General features: G+C 35.0%; 1 protein-coding gene across 6 annotated transcripts in view; it reads right to left on the minus strand.

Annotated features, from left to right (window-relative positions):
* LOC111535634 (histone demethylase UTY) overlaps positions 1-21,930 on the minus strand; it is a 227,888-nt gene that overhangs the window by 143,616 nt on the left and 62,342 nt on the right. For all 6 annotated transcript variants that reach the window (XM_026451718.2, XM_026451717.2, XM_026451716.2 and 3 more), the window contains exons 5-7: positions 18,054-18,112; positions 14,383-14,503; positions 1,671-1,725 (exon numbers count right to left, since the gene is read on the minus strand). In XM_026451718.2, the coding sequence (XP_026307503.1) occupies positions 1,671-1,725; positions 14,383-14,503; positions 18,054-18,112 (235 nt within the window). The remainder of the gene's footprint in view (positions 1-1,670; positions 1,726-14,382; positions 14,504-18,053; positions 18,113-21,930) is intronic.

The following is a 21,930-nucleotide window of genomic DNA, read 5'->3' on the forward strand; positions in this document are numbered from 1 at the left end:
TTCCTTAGCACATAAGATCCAGTTAATCAAAATCTCATGTCTCTGAATTGCCGGAGAGAAACTAGATGACAGATTAAGAAAAGGAAAAAAGTACCAGGTGCGGTGACTTGTGACTGCACTCCCAGTATTTGGGAGGCCCTGAGCCCAGGAGTTCAAGAACAGCCTGAGCAACATGGCAAAACCCTATCTCCACAAAAAATACAAAAAATAAAAAATAAAAATATTAACCAGGCATTACATGACCCTTAAAGTTCCAGCTACTTGGGAGGCTGAAGTAGGAGAAACACTTGAGCCTGGGAGATAAAGGTTTCAGTGAGCCATGGTTGTACCAAATGCACTCAGTCTGGTCAAAAGAGTGAGACCCTGACTTAAAAGAAAAAACAAAATTAAAACACACATACACACCCCAAAGAGAAAACCAAAAACCAAAAACCAAAAACTATGTCCCATATCCCCCACCATCCCCCATATCTGTACTCACCAAATGAAGACAATAGAAAAAGATTAGGGGTAACTGGTATCCTAATCCTATCTGAACTTAAAATACAAATTTAGGCTGGAGTCCCAGGTCTCTGACCTCACCATCCCATAAAATACAACATCATCTTCTGTAGGGTAAAAATCTCCACCTTTCACCTTTTTTTTTTTTTTTTTTTTTTTAATACTGCATGTTACTCTGTCACCCGGGCAAGTAGTGGCACAATCTCGCCTCACTGCAACCTCCGCCTCCTGGGTTCAGGCAATTCTCCTGCCTCAGCCTCCTGAGTAGCTGGGATTTCAAGTGTGCACCACTGCATCTGCCTCATTTTTGTATTTTTAGTAGAGATGGGGTTTTCACCATGTTGGCCAAGCTGGTCTCAAACTACTGACCTCAAGTGATCAACCCACCTCCGCCTCCCGAAGTGCTGGGATTACAGGAGTGGTCCACTGCTCCCAGCCCGTGTTTCATTCTTGTCTATACATTAAAAGGGAGTGTAACTGTATAACTAGGTATGCTTAATATGGCAATTTTCAATTATAGACTGAAATAGGTAAAAAATTGACATAAAAGGTCTTTAATATTCTAACATTTTTATTACAAAGGAAAAGTACACTATTTAAATTTTCATATTCTTTTTAAACATTGTTTTTTTCCCCAAAATATTAACTGTAGTCATTCACCTTCAAGAATTCAAAAAACAGTATTTATTTTTTAAATTACACATTTTTAAATTATTCATAAATCTAAAATCTTTCCATTCAGGTTGTGTTTAAAATTGGCTTTGAAAACTTTTGATTTTTGCAACATCACCAAATATACAAGAAAGTTTCAAAAAACAGGCTTATGGTATGTACAAATTCTAAGATATTAAAAGGTGAATTAATTTTTTAATATAAAAACATAGACAACATAAAAGGAGAAAAACTATCTGGCTTAAAGTAGGAATCACTATTTGTTAGTGCTCTGTGACATACCAGTCATTTCTATAGTTATCAAATAATAATACTGACTGTCTTTGGGCAAGAAAAATAGTATCCAAATCAACTCAACTGCAGTGACTTAAACTCTCTGAATCTGGCACATGCCTTCTACTTCTTTTCTCAAGAATGAACAAAAACAAAGGTATCAGTAGACAGAAAGGTATCATCAATATTCTTTGCTTGAAAGTATTTTGTTTAAAAATACTTACTTTCCGCACTGGACAAAGTACATGGATTACAGTCAATCAAGGCTAACTGAAAATGCTGCAGGAGAAAGGTAAAAATATTAATGCACTAAATTAAGAGTTGCATAAAATGACATTTTCTATTATAGCCTTTCAATGTCTATCATAATTTAACAAAGCTTACACCAATGCACTACACTCAACCAAATAAAATTACTATAATTCCAAATTTATTGTTGAAAATGTAACTGTTAATCAAGTTATTTCCCCAAGATAGTTAAGAATGGAGGCTGTATGGAAGAATTTACTATATTTATATTTTAGCTGTATTAAAAAATGTCAGATATTTGAGTTTTCCAGTAAACAAAATATTAAGGTATAAATTAGACATGTAATTCAATTCACTATTTTAAAATCTGAAAAATACGATTATATTTTTAGAGCATTATAGCTTATCTAGACCTGAACTTCAGAAATCAACTTAGATAATATGAAAATTAACATAAAGAATAAAACATACCTGGTTTTACTGATTCTTCAATGTCACTGTACTTCAAAACATTTAAAACCTGTATATACAACCTACTTAAACACATCAAGTAACCTATTTTCAAATTCACATGTGAAATGTAGTTGTTCTTTGCCAATAACTTTTTTTTTTTCATTTATTGACAAAAGAAGAAACTGGATCTCAAGCACTGAAAGCAGGGTGCTTTTAAATATATTTATATCAGGGTGCTAAACATTTTAAATGTATGTGAATTGTGTATATAAAATAATCAATTATGAAAAATTAAAACACTATTTTTACTCTAAATATATCATACAAGCCTATGCAGCATGCAAACCAACTTGTAGTTCTGTCCACAGATAGAATGAATAATTGCTAAAATCATACAGTAACTAATGTTTATAATTTATGAACTATTTAAAGACAATAGGCCTTAAAACTCATTTAAATAAAAAATGCACACATCTCTTTCAAACATTCTACAAACTATTCCCATAAATATTCAATTTTCAGAGCCTCCACTAACTTTCAAGAATAATCAACCATGATACCAACAAAGATCAAGCTACTTTAAAAGTCAACTACAAAAAGATCATTATTTACAATGAAAGTATTAAAATTGTACTAACGATACTAATATTTAATGTTTGAAATGACAAATAATATACATAGTCAAAACATAAGTTGTTTGTAAAAATAAATTATATTCAATGATGTTTAAAAACTAAGTTTCAAGGGAAAAGTCAATGTGGGAATCAGTGGGATCCTAAATATGCCTAGTCAGATTGAGAACTGTCAATTAACAAAGAACAAAATTAATGTTTTCGACATGATATTACAATCAAAGAAGGATCACAAATAGCATCAAGAGAGTGAACACTTTAGCTAGTAGACATAGAAGGATCACAAATAGCATCAACAGAGTGAACACTTTAGCTAGTAGACACAGGCTTGGCATCTGTGTTATAATATTTAAGTTAGACTTTTCAGCAAATGGCATTTTAAAAACTAAGTATCTGTATGAAAAATAAGTTGGGCCTCTGTTATGTCATATGCAAAAGTTAGCTTAAATTGGATCAGAGACATAAACTTAAGAGCTAAAACTATTAAAGTCTTGGAACAATAAACAGGAAAAACCTTTATGACATTGAATTTGACAGTGATTTCTTGGATATGACACCAGAGACACAGGTAAAAAAAAAAAAAAAAAAAAACAGATTTACTTAGCTTCATCAAAATTAAAAATTTTTGTACATGAATGAACCACAATCAAGATACTGAAAAGCAAAAAAAATGCAAATTATAAACTGGATAAGGAATTAAAATGCACAATACAAAATATGTTACAAAAAGACTGGAAAATTCAAAATAGGCAAGGGACTTGAACAGACATCTCGAATAATACAAATGGCCGATAAATACATGAAAACATCCTCAAAATTATTAGCTTTAGGAGAAATACAAATGAAAACCACAATGTGATACCAATTCACTCCCATTAGGATAGCTACTACCAAGTAAACAAACAGAAATGAAAAAGATTTTTTTTCTCTTTTTTCTTTTTTTATTTTTGGCAAAGCGAAGAAGAAATTGGGTTTCAAGCACTGAAAACAGGACTCAAACTGTGTGTACACCAATGTTCAAGGCAGCATTATTACAGGAGCTGAAGTGCAATAACAGAAATGTTCACCACAGATTAAAGGATTAAGAAAATGTGGTTTAACTGTAGAATATTATTCAGCAATATTCATCCCAAAGGAATGGGAAGCTTCTGCCAGGGAATCTGAGGTTGCAGTGAGCTCAGATCACACCACTGTTCTCCAGCTTTGGTGACAGAGTGAGACCTTGTCTCAAAAAAAAAAATAGAGGAAACAAAAAGGAATTCTGATACATGTCACGACATTGATGAAAACCTGAAATATGCCAAGTGAAATAAGCCAGATATAAAATTACAAACATTGTACAAGTCCACTTATATAAGACACGCAGAGAGTTCTACTGAGAGCCAGAAAGTAGAAGAGTAAAGGAACTCCCAGGTACTTAGAGGAAAAGAGAATGGCAAAGTATTGATTTATGGGTGGAAAAGTTTATAGGATAATGTAAAGTTTTGAAAACAAGTGGTAATGGTTACACTGCATTATAAATAATGCCACTAAAATGTACACTAAAACAGTTAAAACGATAAATTTCATGTTACGTGTATCTTCCCACAATAGCAACCAAACAAAAAAGACAAAACCTAAAAGTATTGAGGCTTCATTTAACTTATGAAGTTACTATTTAACTTCGTTTTTTAAAACTTATCGCTTGAAACACATTCTGAAATTAGTGAATTACTCATAATCAAATAGGCTTTTAATGATAAATACTTAATCATTAATGAGAGATGATAATGTATGAAGGGGTTCAGAATATGCCACCCCAAAATATGTGATTTTGACATAAATATTACTTTGAGCTACAGGCAAATAAGAAACAGGCACAATAAAACTCCGTATCCTCCTTTCTACTTGAAAGGACAGGGTGATTCTTAATTTCTGAAGACAACTCTATACTCTTATAAACCTAAAGGCAGCACAGGAGTAATCTATATATAATCTCCCAAATATTTACCTTTCCACAATTTGCTTTCCCTAGAAACTTCAAGTCCTTCCGTTTGTCTTGTCAGTTCTCAATAAATTTACTGTTCTTTTGGTTACATCTCACAGCAGCCCATATTGTACACTCTTCTGAGTTACTCACAGAAAGAAAATAAAACTTCAGGACCCTCTAAATGTATGATGCCAAGAGGGAAGTTAAACCCTGGAAACTGAGTCACACAGAATGTTTGCAGTTCTGTTTCTTATGGTTTCTTGGACAACAGCTCCTGCTCGTTGATCTTGTTCAGTACACAACTAAGAGATACCAGACATTCCCCCTTCCAGTCACTGATCTTTGAGTTTAACTGTCTCTTTTATCAGCCTAATTCAGACTGGATGGTGCCTAAGACCCCATAACAGTTACATCTTTGTGTAAAATGTTGAATACTCAACAAATCAGATTTTTGTTAACTCCGCAGTAAGCCTTCCATAGAAGAAAGCTTTGTCTGTATAACCGAACCCAAGCTTCTACACTTTGGAAAACTAACTTCCCTGGAATCTGTGTTTGCAGGGACCTTAGCTTTGCAGTTGAATAAACTCTTCTTAAACATTATGCTGACCTTTTTGATTACTTAGGTTGACACTCATCACAAAGTTCTCTAGTGTATAATGTGCAATGCACACATTAATAAATTTGTTTATTTTTCTCTTGTTAGTCTTTCTGTCAGTCTAATATTCAGGGCCCCAACCAATGAACCTAAAAATAATTGAAGGCAAAAGTTTTTTTTTTTTTTTTTTTTCAAAAAAAAAAAAAAAAAATTGCAAACATTGGAAAAAAAAATGCCAAAAAAAAAAAAAAAAAAAAAAATTGGACCGTATCAATGTCAACTTCCCAGGTGTTACCTTTAAGAAAAACTGATGGGTATAGGATCTTTTTTTGTATTACCTTTTATAATGATACATACATATTTTTGAAATAAAAATAATAAAAGCAAAGCTGGGAAATAAAAACCTTATTTCCTGAAGAAAAACCCAACATTTGAACACTGTGAACATTTCTTTTATTTCCCCTTAGTTCTGTAGTTTGAATATTCCATTCAAAATTCATGTTGAAATTTAATTGGTATTGTGACATTATTAAGAGTAGAGATCTTTAAGAGGTGATTAAGATCATAAGGGTTCTCTCTCATGAATAGATTAATGCTGTCATCAAAACAGTGGGTTCCTTAGAAAAAGGGTGAGTTTCACCTGACATCTTTCTATCTTAATGTGATGCCTTTCACCATGTTCTGACACAGCAAGAAGACTTTCTTCAGACGTAGTCCCAAGATCTAGGACTTCCTAGCCTCTTGAACTTCAAGTCAAATGAATCTTTATAAATTACCAGTCTCTAGTACTCTATTGCAGGGGCAGAAATGAACTAAGACACTTGGTTTGCAAACCAAAATGTGGATCCTTAACATGCTAACAGAACAAGACAATACAGACTATCTTTTAAGTATATGAAGTATCGGAAGCACAGAATACTTATTTTCCTCAACACAAAAAGGAAATCATAATAGCCACACTTCAGACCATACTATATTTTTAAGTAAAATCTGTCTTGAAATCACATTAAATATATGAGAATACAGCCTTTCCTAAACAAGTCACCACAGGATAGAAACTGGCCTGAAAAGAAAATAATCTGGCCAGGTGCAGTGGCTCACTCCTATAATCCCAGCACTTTGGGAGGCCCAGCACCTTGGGTGGATCACCTGAGACCAGGAGTTTAAGACCAGCCTGACCAATACGATGAAGCCCTGTCTCTACTAAAAATACAAAAATTAGCTGGGCGTAGTGGCAGGTGCTTGTAGTTCCAGCTACCCAAGAGGTTAAGACCCAGGAGGGTCTTGTTTGAACCCAGGAGGCAGAGGTTGCAGTGAGCTCAGATTGCGCCACTGCACTCCAGCCTGGGTGACAAAACCAAGACTCTGTTTCAATGACAAAACCAAGACTCTGTTTCAAAAAAAAAAAGAAGAAAATAACTTGTAAGATTATAGCACTTCAGTACTATTTTAGTAAAACCTAAAGAAAAAAGAGCAGTATATAATTCAAATTACTCAGCCTACATTTAATTTGTCAGTACTGAAGATCTGCCAGGAGCAGTAAAAAATTTGAATGCTACAGTAAAATTACTGCTTTACTATTCCACACCCCTAAGCAGCATAAAATGCCAAACATTTTTAAACAGCAAATACTTTGAAACTACATATTTCAAAACATCCATATGAGAAAAGACTTTTAAAGCATATTATATATTTATAAAAGAAAGTCATGCACAACACCTCACATTATAAAAGGCTAAATTAAATACAATGAACCAAAAAAATAAACATTAAGACAGTAAAGGAAGACAAAATTATATAACCTCATCTCCGTTTTCAGTATCCAATAGTCAAACTAGAGTCACCCAATCCTCAAATTAATGACTAAGCTTAAGAATGACCTTTCCAAAGACAAATTATCAATTAAACCACATTTCTGAAGACATGAGTACTCTATTGCTGCATCTTCCTAGACATCCATAATTTCTTTAGATGCTCATAGTTCGGTCTCATCCAAATTTTGCTGTCATGAAGTAAAACTCCAGTCAAACTGCAGTATTTCCCATTTCTTAAAAGTGGAAGAGTCCCACACCTGTAATACTTCCTCCACTCCCTCACTGGTTTGTCGTCTGCCTCAGCAAACATCATCTCATACTCTTAAAAAAAAAATCTTAGGCTAGGATTCAAACCTGCATTATGAAGCCTTTTCTGGATCTCCCTAGGCAATAATTTCTGTTGCCTAGACAGCAGTTAGATCAAAATGTTTTTGTACTAAGTATACTGAAACATTAGAAATAACTCAATAAAATATGATACTAATTTTAAAATCAATTTAGTATAACCATTCTCCTTCTAGGAAAGCCGTGTATAAGTATGCATCTGCTAAATATAAACTATGCTAATTAAAGAAGCATTTCTCAAGCCCAACTACAATGCATCTAAATACAAAACATGGGCACTAAAAATAAAGTTATCAAATGGTTACTTCCGACAATTCAGAATACTGTAGCCCATGTCCTTATTCTTGAGGAATACATTCCAAGACCTCTAATGGATGCCTGTAATCTTGGATAGTAATGAACGCTACAGATACAATGTTTTTTCACTCTGGTAACTGAGACAGCTAGTAAGTGACTAACGGACCGGCTAATATATACAGCCTGGATACGATGGACAAAAGGATGATTTCATCTTGCTATTCAAAAGGGGCACAGGATTTAAAACTCTTTTTTTTTTTTTGTTTTTTTGAGACGGAGTCTCCTTCTGTCACCAGGCTGGATCTCAGCTCACTGGAACCTCCACGTCTCAGGTTGAAGCGATTCTCCTGCCTCAGCCTCTCCAGCAGCTAGGACAACAGGCACACGCCACCACGTCCAGCTAATTTTTGTATTTTCAGTAGATACGGTGTTTCACTCTGTTGGCCAGGGTGGTTGCAATCTCTTGACCTCATGATCCAACTGCCTCAGCTTCCCAAAGTGACACACGCATGAGCCACTAAGCCCAGTGACAATTTGAAACTTACAAATTGCTTGTTTTTGTTTATTTCTCTTTATTTTCCATTTAATATCTCTGACCAAGGTTGCAGGTAATTGACCTCAGAAAACAACACTGTGGGTAAGGGGCGACTACTGCATACTGATATGCTCTACTAATATTTAAGAATTTCCTTGTAGAAAGTCAGGCATAATGGCACAGAACAGTAGTCCCAACTACTTGGGAGTCTGAGGTGGAAGGATTACTCTGGGCGAGGAGTTCCAGGCAGAGTACTATGATCATGCCTGTGAACAGCCACTGCACTCAATCCTGGAAAACAGTGACAGCCAGTCTCTTAAAGCATAATTTCCTTATATAAAATATATTTTAAAATCTCTCATTCTTATTTATGATAAAAAATGTTATTCATCAATGTATACTTTAAGCTTGGTCAATACTGAGCAAATACAGCCCTCAAATATCCTTTTCATTTGACAGGTAAACTGCACGCGTACTAAGGCCACGTATTATGCATATAACAATAAACAAACATAATCTCTCCACCAAAAAGCTTTAGCCAGAGAGAAATATTAAAGTAAATAATTATGCTCATCTGATCAATTCAGCAATGGCAAGAATTTCACATAAAAGTAAAAGATGTCCAGCACAGATCTAACCACCTACAAAAGGATGCCTCCTTGAAAAAATGTTAGTAAGATAGGACTTGCATAGATAAAAAATGCACTACAGAATAACAAGCATCTGTTAAGGGCCCCAAAAAACATGAAGGAGATAATATGAAATTGTATTGTCTTTTTCTATTCTGAACATAATCATAACGATAGAAAACTACTGAAGTGTTTAGGACAAAAAGTGACAATCTGAGCTCCATTTAAAAATAATCTTTCTTTTTTAACAGATATCACTGCTTATCTTTCCAGACACGTAAGATTAACTCAGATTCCTTGAGTGTCAGGTGTGACCTGGTGAGCTAATAAATCAATTTTCTTAAAGGAAAAAAGATTAAACAGACATTTCTCAAAAGAAGACATACAAGCAACAAACAGGTATATGAAAAAAAGTTTAACATCAATCATTAGGGAAAAGCAAATGAAAATCACAGTGAGATATCATCTCATACATTTAAAGGCAGCTATTATCAAAAAGACAAAGTATCATGCTGATACAGTTACAGAGAAAAGGGAACTCTTAACAAAGCTGCTGGGAATGTAAATTGGTGCAGTCATATGGAAAAAAGTAAGCAGATTCTCCTCAAAACTCAAACTACAATACGATCCAGCAATTCAGCTACTGGTATTTAACTAAAGGAAATGAAATCAGTAGCTGAAGAGACATCTGTCAAGTTTATTGCAGTACTATTTACAGTAGCCAAGATATGAGATCAACCTAAGTGTTTATCAATGATCGAACAAGGTCAGAAAATCTGATATATATGTGCATACATGTGTATGTATATATGCGTATATAATACATACACACATTGTTCTTCCATTTAAAAGGAAGAAAGTACCAGTAAGTTATTTCTTCTTTCAAATTAATGTAGTTACAACTCTGATGAAGAAAAAAAAAAATGGTACTGTGTATATCATTTTGCTTAAAGTTGAAGTTTCAAGAAACTATTTGATGATGTTAAATGAGATCTTAAACTGTGCTGTCATTTACGGTCACACAGATGAACCAGGAGGACATTAAGACAAATACTGCATGATCTCAGCTATTCTACAACATTGTTAAAACACCTGATCTCATAGAAATATAGAGTAGAACAGTGGTCATCAGAGGCCAGCAAAGACTGGAGGGACAGAATGAAGCAGAGAAATTAATCAAGGAGTACAAAATGACAGGTGGATGAGAGGAATAACTTCTGGTGTTCTATATAGTATAGCAAGCAGACTACAATAAGCAATATTATATAGTGTGTATCTGGAAATAACTAGAAAAAAGATTCCAAATGTTCTTATCATGAAGAAATGTCTGAGGTGATGAATACGCTAAAACTATGATGTGCTCACTACCCAATGTATACATGTGTCAGAAGCATCACACTGTATCCCATAACTATGTTCAATTATTACATGTCAATTAAAAATAAAATTTAAAAAATAATTTTAAAATTAAAAAAAATTCTGTTACATACGACACAGTTTATTTTTATTCAAGGCAACTTAGTAATCCCAAAACGATCTGAGGAATAAAGCCTGAGTTGTTTTGTTATATGCATTTATGATCTCTTACCACAGCAAATTTTAAGAGTTTAAAAAGTCCTCACTAACAACTCTATTTCATGACTTAATAACGTCAATCACAATTGATGTTCCATGAGTTTTAATCCAGACTCTGTCCTTAAATAAAACTATTTTATATTAACATGTAGATAGGGACTGCTGGTCTATGTGCCGTTATATAATTAAAAGCAATTTCAAAGAGCACTTGATTTCTGATCTAGATGTGTCTCCTGTCACATTCATCCATTCGATATTTGTTAAGAACCTACATGATGTCTTAATTTTTAAGCTTATTTTTGTTAGGTTATGTACAGTACTTAGAGTATCCTAAATACTGAAGAACAGAGTAAAATTTTGTTAGATAATTTTGTATATCTTACTTACTATGTCTTAGAAGGTGGATATAGTTATCCTATGTCCACAGATATCATAAGAACCAATTAAGCACCCTGAGACAAGGTTATACATTTATTTAGAAGGCAAAATAAAATCAATTTATGTTTTTAAAAAATGCTACAAGAGTAATAAAACATGAGCTTTTTTTTTGTCCTGGTTTTGAACATGGGAATGATGCTGTTAATTCGCATCTTCCTTACCCCTTTCATATCTGCCTCTTAAATCAGCATTTATTATTTTCCACTAGCAAATTTTAAGGGGACAATAAATACCTCAGTACGCTCACCAATAATCCTCATTTTCAAACACAAAGGATTTTAAAAATCCAAAAGCTTCTAATGTTGTGTGTTCAAATAAACTAGCATATATAGAGATAAGCAAATATTTAGTAAACTTCTATACAATCTTTTTTCCGGCTTTACTGAGGTATGTATATATGCCTCAAAACAAACATGAATATGGATTTTTGATGAGGTATCTGTATACCTGAATCAACTAACCTTCAAGTCTGGACTTCCTATTATGAGTTAGTAGTTTTTGAGTTGGAATTTATAAAGTAAAGCCCAAAATGTCCCTCGAAGCACACTTTGCTGGAAAACACTTGCTGTTACACAAATATGATGATAGATTCCATCTTTAGCTAGATAAACTACTAACCAGCTAAAGAAAACTGGAAACTTTGAAAATGGAGATATTTGTTCTAACTCAAACCTGTATTCATTTTAAATGCTAAGTACTTACAGCAATATACAGAAATATCTCTTTCTCAGTTAAATTATTGATACCTATAACAATCCCAACAATAGACCAGGAAAATTTTGATTATGAGGGAAAACTTAATTTCAGGATGAGATAAAAATCAAGTAACATACTCAAGCTGAGAGTGAGATTAATGTTGAAAACATCCCAAAACTTTTTAATGCTATACAAATGAAATAAACATCAAAAGGTTGTTGTTGGGTGTTTAAAATAAATGAAAGATGGGCAAAAACAAAGAAAACAGCATATATCTAAGACATTTTTTGCTAAAACTAACATTACTTGAAGGATGTTACCTTTTACATATGACTAAGCAAAGAAAAGCACACACAGGCATGAGTTATCTGTTACAACCAAATAACCAGGAACACTTTTAGTGAGTTGATGAACTCATGACAATGAACCCTCAAATTACTCTCAGCCTAAATATTTAAATACTTCCACTTCATTAAAATAAGAGCTTTGCATCCATAAAATTCTTTAAGATAACACTGTATTTACTACTGAATTAAATCTTTTCTCCTTTGGTTTTTATAAGCGTTATTTCATACTTACGAAAAAAATAATGTATTGTGCCTATTCCTTTCTCTCTCCAATATATTTCCAAAGAACACAACCATAAAACATTGCTTTGGCAAAACAAATATGTTCTCAGAAAATTTTACCCTATTTATTTTCTGCTGTAAAACATCTTAGAGCCTTTTATAGACATTATATGTTAGTGTGTGTGTGAATATATACATACACATACATATACATACTATATATACATATGCACATACAATGTGCAGAGAGGATTAAATCTACAAAGTGGCATAGCTGTACTTATATTCAATTTCAAATCCACAGGTATCTCAAATAGTAAGCAATTTGAAAATGTTGCTCTGAATTTGAGAAAAACTGAAAGTTTGAGAGTTTCAGAAAAACTGAAAAATTCTGTTCTACTTTTCCACATCAGTTGCACTTAACTTTGGACTTAGGGACTCCTCAATTCCACTTTTTTTCTGAGTAGTGTGAAATCTAATTTACGTAGTTTACTTGCAATGATTTTAATGTTTTGGGATGACTATGTTCCATCAGTATCATTCTTTAAAAACATAAACAGCAGAAACAGTTTACATAATTGTAAACCTTAAAACGAGGCATAATTGGGTAAGAAACACATGCAGTTAAGGCATTAATTCAGCAACTCTGGGTTAGTCAGACAAGCACATTCAAAGGAAGATATAATCTTGACAAGCTCCTGACAGTAATCTCTGAAGTCCTTGGGATATCTAGTCTGACAAGAGTGTCTTTATTTATCTGGGGCTTTGGTTCATCCCAGATAGTTATGATAATAACTGATTTATGGCAGAGGCCTGGGGCAATATGGTATCAGACCTCTCTCTATAGGCACTGGAGACTGAGCTACTAAGGGAGCCCAACTTGGAAGCTACTAAGGCAGCTTAGTAGGCAGGTCCTCCACAGCTACAAGATCAAATTCTAGTAAAAACTCTGAAAAGCAACAGTGAGCTCTTCTGGTGGACAATATTCTGTTCATGTTTTCCTAACTTGCTGTAGGGAGAATCAACTGCAGCTTACAGATGTACAATAGAGGACAAACGAAATCTTCCACCTGGTTCTCTCTCTTAGACTTTGCCCTTATATATCTTTTCCTTTAATAATTTTAACCTGTATCCTTCCACTGTAATAAACTGTAACCATGAATATACGTGTTATTTGGGTTAAGTTCCTCTAACAAATAACTGAATTTCAGGGTGATTTGGGGGACCCCAAACAACACAGAGCTTTTAAAAAGTATTCCTTTAGTATTTCTCTGTTAGTGGGTTCAAAGTAAATCCTATTGTTAAGTCATATAAATACCCTCCACCTTTAAAATTAAGATAATCTACAAAAGAGCTGTATCTGGAAAAGGAGAAACATACTTAACAGTCATAAAATCACAAACCTTATTATTTTCTCCAGAAGCTATAATTCTTTCAAAAAACAATGCTTTTAACTTAAAGGTAAGGCCTATTTTCATTAAAGTCTTGGAAAATATGAAACAGCTGCACATAGCAAAATACTAAAAAAATTTTGAGAAATCAAATTTCCACAGAATTAAGATATTTAAACAATAATTTAATTTTTCCCAAAAATCTGCATATTACCCAAAATCTGTGTATTTACCAACTAGCAGCCCAAAAGCTGAGAGAGAATATTATATTATACAACTTTGTTATGATATGTTTGCTGTTATAGGTGTAGGTTTCTAATGAGACCTATACAAAACAATAATCAATAGTTAAATCATTGTTTGACATACATGTCATTGTATGACATCACTAATTGGCACGTTCTCTCTCTTTTTGGTGGCAGACACATGCAATAATGTTGATGCTCAAAGGAAATAAAAACTTTCACCATCTCCTGATTATATAAAAACTTTTAAAATTAAATAAAACAAAAAGTTTAAGACGTTAAAGTTATCTTGCAAGTGTTCGTATTTATTTTATATACTGAAACTCAGTTCCAACCTTTTTTCAACCCTTTAGGTTATATCCTCAATTTTCTAAGATTTTTATAGTGCTAAATTCCAACACTTCTCAGAGATATTAAATAAAGTGTGCATGGGCAAATGTGCATGTGCGCATACACATACATGCACGTGAAGTTGTGTATGTGGGAAAAATCTCAACCACCTACCTTTAAACTAGACTTGTAGTCTGTGTTCACTTTGAACATGAGCCCAAGCCGTAAATGAATTTCCTTGGCTCGACAAAAGCTGGGGTCAACATAAAGCACATCTTGAAATGCTTTAATTGCCCTGAAAAACATATAAACATAAGAAACTGTAATTTTTAATACTTATGTGTATGTCGTAAGTATAGGAAATATTCTAGGTATTCAATTTTAATGAAAGTACCAACTTTATAAAAAACAGTATGAATGAAAAGAAAATATTAGAAAGGGGTAAGAAAGCTCATAATCCTTTTTTTCTCAATTCCATCAACTATTCAAATATATCTAAATTTTAGTGGAAATTACTACAAATCTTTCTGAAACATCTCAAGGAGGAACAGCAGGAAAATGTGAAAAGGTGAGAAAGTGAAGTGAGAAAGTTAATCCTCCTTCTACTCAGCTTCATATAAGCCAACCTTTTATAAAATTTTATTTCTGCCTTTCACTTTTGGTTTACTCTTTTTTTGTAAATGACGAGGTCTCAATCTGTTACCCATGCCGGAGTGTAGCAGGACAATAACAGCTCACTGCAGCCTGGACCTCCTGGGTTCAAGCAATCCTCTTACTTCAGCCTTTTGAGTAGTTGGAACTACAGGCTCATGCAACCATACCTAGCTAATTTTTTCATTTTTTGTAGACCCTTTGATGTCCTGTCCTGGATGGTCATGAACTTCTGGGCTCAAGGGATCCTCCTACACCAGCCTCCCAAAGAGCTGAAATTATAGGCAAACACCTGGCCTGTTTGCCATTATCTAACTACTATTCTAAGTATGTGTAATAATATGGGTAGGGGATCAACTTTTATTTTTTCCACATAGATTTCCTATAGTCTAGCATAACCTGCGGAGCAGACTATTTTAATCCCAGAGCAATATGGTGCTACCTTTGATATAAATCAAGTACTCATGTTCATGTGGGACTGTTTCTGGGTTCTCCCATCTAATTCAGTGTTCATTAGTCTATCAATCCACGTTTGCTTAAATGCTATTATATTGTCTTAATTATTGTTTCTTTTTAAAATGGGTCTCTCCAATAAAGAAAACCCACAGATAAGCAGAGTTTTTTTTTTTTTTTAACTAGTGAGTTGAGTTTATTTTTAATATTTTTACTGCTTGAATTATGTAAATGATAACTTCCTCAAAAATAAATACGAGAGCAAAAAGTCCGCTTGAATCTAAATTATTCTCCAAATACGCTGAAAGTAACCATTTAGAATCTTAAGTGTTTGTAATACAAATGACAATTTTCTATAGAGTATAAAAAGATATAGATACCAGTAATAGCACAAAATAGGATATAGGATACACACATGCCCCAATAGGTCAGTCTGATAACTAATTTCCTACTTCTAAAATTACGTATATTTTTATCCATAATTAATATCCATTAATTCCAAGATTACACATTTTAAAAGGTGGGGGATTGGGGAATTATACAGATATCACTTAAAGGCATTAATCTTTCACTTAGCATAGTAACATATATATTAAAGTCATTACTATTTTGTATCTATGTTAGCTTTATCTCTCAATTGATTTTATGTTCTTATCTTCAATCTGTGGGAGAACATGAGTTATCACAAATATATTAAAATTAATCAACATGATGCACAATTGTTTATTTCTAAGTTAATTCTGGCTAAAATGATTTTATCTATACGCTCAGAGAAATAATTATACATACTGATTAAAATAACCATCTTCCCATCTTTACATGAAGCAAAGTATAATAAATTATTCTACTAACTAAAACTTATATCCTTCTTTTGAATACATGTCCCTAAATTCTTTACCACTGTTAACACTGACTTGGGCAGTCAGGGTCAGGTCCCCAGTGAAACCTGACATTCGAGCCAGAGAAAGCCTGAAGCCTGAAAACTGGGCTGCCAGTTCCAGGTTGAGTCTGTGATCCAGAGTGAGAACTTCCTTGACAACTTTTAGCCAGCCAAAACGTGCTTTTTCTAGGCCCACCTTGGACCAATCAGCATGCACTCCCCCATTCTGAGCCCACACAAACCCCAGACTCAGCTATACTTTAGCACTATCCACCTTCGGGTAGGGGATACCCACTTGAGCTCCCCTCTCAGCTGAGAGCTGTTCTGTTTCTCAGTAAAACTTCTCTGCCTTGCTCACCCTCTAGTTGTCCATGTTACCTCATTCTTCGTGGACCCAGAACAAGAACCCAGTACCCGCCAAAGAGCAAGGCATAAAGTGACTGCAACACTGTAGTCCTGCCCTCTGCCTGCACCGGGTAGCTGCCCCATTTGACAGGAAGCAGCAGTGGGGCCAGGCCCGCCCAGGAGCTGTTGTCTGGAGCCAGGTAATGGGGCTGAACCAACTGGCAGGCATGCAACCCTGTTCATTGGAAGTGTGTGGACTTGGTGAGGGAGCCATAATTATGTGCTGTAACATTTGTGGGGGCTCCGACACCGGAACTCCCCAAGCCAGAGCTGTAACAAACCGTAACACCCCCTTTGGGGCTCTGTGGTTTCTGGTATCTCAGAATATTTTCAGTGCCACAGCGCTCCCCTAGTCCAGATGCCCAAGGTAGAAGCCACCGAAGGTACTGTTGGTCCAGCCATAGACTTGCACAGAACTCACCCATGTGCCAGCAACTGGAGCTGCCCAACCTGCCAGCACACCTAACTGTATGCCATGGCCAGACCCCATGGTCACTGGCTCACCCATGTCTTGTAACTCTGCACCTGGCTCCCCACTGGTGGGTGTGAGATCTGGGTGGGTACCATGAGCCTAGCACAGCCTGCAGGACCAACTGGGCACAGCCAGTCCAGCAATCAGGAACCAAACTTGAGCAGAGGCCGTACCAGCCAAACAGGTCTTGTGAAGCAGCACTCAAAGGATCCTTTGTCGGTACCCTTCCCAATGATAACTGAACAGAAATGTCTTTCGATTTCAATGCCAAAATATGCAGAAAATACACATTTTTTTGCTTTCAGTAGGAATTTTGTTTAAATTATTAAGACTGGGGACCCAGACAACAGGTCTGCTTATACTACTAAATAAATGATTAGATAACAGTGACCAAAAACTAACAGATTTATGACTGATTATACAGGAAGGTTATGAATTAAGTTTAAGATCCCTTAAAACAATGTATACCATTCATGAAAAAAATCATCACAGAATCTTTAATGCTCAGTAGCAAACAATTCAGTATTTCCAGACTTGAGGTAATTAAATGGCTGAAAAGCAGAGAAGGAAGAAAAACAGATGGTAGGAAAAGCTACCCAGGTTAAAGTTACATATTCACCTGTGGGAAAACACGTCAAATAGCTGTCAGTGCATATTTAAGAACTTTGTAAAAACATTACGGCAACCTACACATTGCAAATCTTGATCATGTTTTACCCTATTTGGGTGCTGTCACAGTCCAAAGGAAGATAATCTGTGACATTATCCAAAGGAAGATAAACTGTGACAGCACTCAAATAGGGTAAAACATAAAACAGGGGCATGGCAGTTTATAATCAAGTTACCAGTTACTGGCCAAGAGGAAAGGATGATAGGCTGAACTTGATTAGGAACTCGCATAAAATAAGTGATACTACTGGAAATGTATGGTTATAGACATTAAAATCACCATTTACTGGAAACAAATGGTATAAATTAACTTACCAATGAAATGCATTGTAGTAGAAGTAGACCAAACCAAGGCCATATAAAAATGCAGCATTCTGTTAATATAAAACACAAAACAACCCTTATAACAGATTTTATATCTATTACACATATTAGTAAGAACTCAAGTAATGAGATGTTTTAAGTTCTGAATATTTTACCATATATTATAATACTCTTCTCTACTTTTTCTCTAGTTCTCTCCATTTTGTAAATTGGAATCAATTTTCCATTCAATGTTACCAAAATAGTTACTTTTTTTTAATGCACAGCATTACCCTCTACTAAATGTTAGCACATACTGTGCATCCCTTATCGAAAATACTTGAGACTAGAGGTGTTCCAAATTTCCAACTTTTCTGGGTTTTAAGTACTTGCATATCCACAGATACCTTGGAGATGGAACCCAAGTTTAAACACAAAATTCATTTGTTTTCTGTATAGCTTATACACATAGCCTGAAGGTAACTGTGTACCAAACGTCAATAGTTTTGAGTATGAAACAAAGTTTTTGATATTGAACTATCTGAAAGCAAAGGTGTCACAATTTCAGCCACCAAGAGCACAATCTGTGGTTGTTTGGCATCACCATCATTCGTAATCAGGAATTTATATATGCCACTGACAAGTAACCATTTTCTTATACTAATTCACACATAAGTGCTTAAAACAGTAAAAAAAAAAAAAAAATGACACAACATTATAGAGTGAAAAAACAGTGTCTGGGTAACTAAATAGCAAGGTAGCATACACTCATGGGCCATGTTAATGACAGACAATACACACACACACACACACACACACACACACACACACAACAGTGGTCCCACAGGACTATAATTGATATTTACTGAATCTTTTCTATATTTAAATATACAAACACCATTGTGTTATAATTATAGTATTCAGTATTGTAAGATGCTACACAGGTTTGTAGCCTATAAACTAGAGGCTATACCATAGAGCAAAGCTGTGTAATAAGGTGCATTATTTAGGCTTCTATAAGTATACCATATGATGTTCCACAATGATGCAACTGCCTAACAATAAATTTGTCAGATTGCATTCCTATCATTAAGAGATGTATGAGTGTACCTGTATCAGTTGATAAACTGCAACAACAACAAGAACAACAGAACAGCAGGCTCTCAGTCTCCCCCATGATGCTGTATTTTGATGAGAAATTTACTGTACACACTGTATTATTTATTTATGTTTTGATATGGAGTCTCTGTCATCCAAGCTGGAGTGCAGTGGCATGACCTAGGCTCACTGCAACGTCTGCCTCCCAGGTTCAAGCGATTATTCTGCCTCAGTCTCCTGAGTATCTGGGACTACAAGTGCCCACGATCACACCCAGCTAATTTTTGTATTTTTAGTAGAGATGGGGTTTTACTATGTTGGCCAGGCTAGTATGGAACTCCTGAGCTCAAGAAATCCACCTGCCTTGACTTCCCAGATGCTGGGATTACAGGCATGAGCCACCATGCACGGCCTAAATGGCTTGTTAAATGTTTCTGCAGAATTATCTGCCTCATACACAAATGGCTTTCACCTTGGATGTCTTTCATCTTATAAACTGACATGATTTCTTGTTATGAATGCCTGCTGTCCTAGTCCTTCGATGAGTCCATGAAGCATTTTCATCACATTGTCTGTAGACACCTTCCCTGCAGTCTTAAAAATATCATCTTCATCATCACTATTATCACAATCACCTTAATTCAACCAGACTATTCTGGCTATTTCACAATTGTTAAATGAACAACCAGAGCCTTATTATTAATGTTAGAGTCTTGATATACAATTCTTGTAGCTTTATTTTATGTATTTAAGGGAGAGAGATGTCATTCTTTTTCTTACTTGACATAGAATATGCAACAAAGTTACCACCTTGTTTATTGTCATCACTGAACACAGTCACAAAGCATAGTTGGGCCAGACATTAAGACAATGATGTCTTTAGTTACTGCCTTGCAAGTACAGGCAACAGCATATACAGCATCACTCCTCATGCTAACTCCTTCTGAAGACCTCCCACACTCACATCTCTGTTCATTCATGCCAGCATGCTATTCAAGAAAAATTTTTGTATTTAGTCTTTATTGATCTAAAGATAGTCTATCCTGATCACATGGTTGAATTAATGCAGTCACATTTGGAGAAAATGACACGGCAAAAAGATTATTTCTGAGTAAAATTTCAGCTGAAGGATGAGCAGAGCAGATGTCAACCAGGCCAGCTTCCTGCAATGATTACAAGCAGCTAGTACAAAGTATTTACGAAACCAATCAGAAAAGATGTTGCTGGTAATCCGTGCCTTTTTGTTAGTATAATAATGAACTGGTAAGAATTCCACTCCCTGAACACAGTACACAAGCTTTTGTCAACCACAGTAAGTTCAGATTTATGCATGCTTGTCGCATTAGCACATGCCAGCAGTTATTTTTAAACTTCTGCAACTAGCTTGTTGAATACTCAACCATTCTCTTCAGTTTTCAGTTTACTGCAATAACAGCCACTTGTTTGATGACAAGCACACTATTATTATGTGGCATGTATTCAATGCAACATTGACAGATCCCCTCTTTCAATACATGATCAAAATTTACGTTTTTAACTTTATGCAGTGTTTTTCTATTTCTCATTAACTTCAGTTCATCCTTTCTACACATAACTTCAACAGTTTATCCTTCTCTTTCTTCAAGTCACATTGGTGGTCATTCCAATGTTACGCTCTTCTATAAATGTTTCACTTACATCACAGTTCAGTTTCTCTACATTTCACTTTATGTGCTACAAACATAAATGCTTTCTCTTTTTCTTATCATTTTTACCCAAAAGGGTATCTGCCGGACTTTTCTGATACAGTCTCTTTACATCACTAAGTAGAGAATAAGCAAAAAACAGTGCATATAGGTTTTGACCCCATGTGGGGCATTGTGGAGAATCTGTCATTGGCACATCCAGTCTACATTAAGTGGCATTTTATTACCCTTCGTGGCCTTGCTTATCTGGATTTATCTGGCATGGATGGAAAAGGTATGTAACAGCTAAAGGGACCTCAGAGTGTCTTCTTCCCTTGGGGATGGTGAATACAATATGTGCTGTGCACCTGCATTTGCACTAGGACATATCACGAGGCTGGGTACGAAATTTTCAACTTTTCAATTTATGGAGTACACTTTAAATTTTAGATTTTTGAGTTAGAGATGCTCAAATATTCAACAGTTCTCTTCAGTTTTCAGTTTACTGTGATAATCTCTGCTTATTTCATGATAAGCACACAATTATTATGTGGGATGTATTCACAGCAACACTGACAGATCCCTTCTTTCAATATACAATAGAAATCTATACATGATGCTCAATGTGTATTAAAAACAATATTTTAAACTCAGAAAAGTCATCTAGCTATTACATTTTTAGGTTTTTAGATGTCACTAATTCTTTTTGCGGCACAAAACAGGGAGATGGATTCCTGAAGTAAATTATAATTTTCGGTTGCCTTGGCATCCATTTTGAATATAAGCAGAGCTTTTTCATATTAGAAGCAGGACTTAGCTGCCCTTGACACAGTTTCTAATTTCTCCCTCTTCTACTTCCTCAATATAGTTAATCTACATATCTGCCTTAAGCAACTGCCTCCTGGTTACCACTTCCCTATGGAAGAGCTAGATACAACCTACTTGATTTACCCCGCTAACCCTTACAATCTAGAAGGATGACCCAGGTATGTCACCACAACTACGTCAGTCACACCTTGAACTCCTGTAACTTGCTCTAAACCCACCAATTAGAATCACTGAGGGAAACCTGCTGGGGTAATACCATGAGTCCTAACAAAGGCTCTGGCCCATAGTTCTCTCCCACT

Source organism: Piliocolobus tephrosceles, chromosome Y (assembly GCF_002776525.5).
Source record: "Piliocolobus tephrosceles isolate RC106 chromosome Y, ASM277652v3, whole genome shotgun sequence".
NCBI classification, from domain to species: Eukaryota; Metazoa; Chordata; class Mammalia; order Primates; family Cercopithecidae; genus Piliocolobus; species Piliocolobus tephrosceles.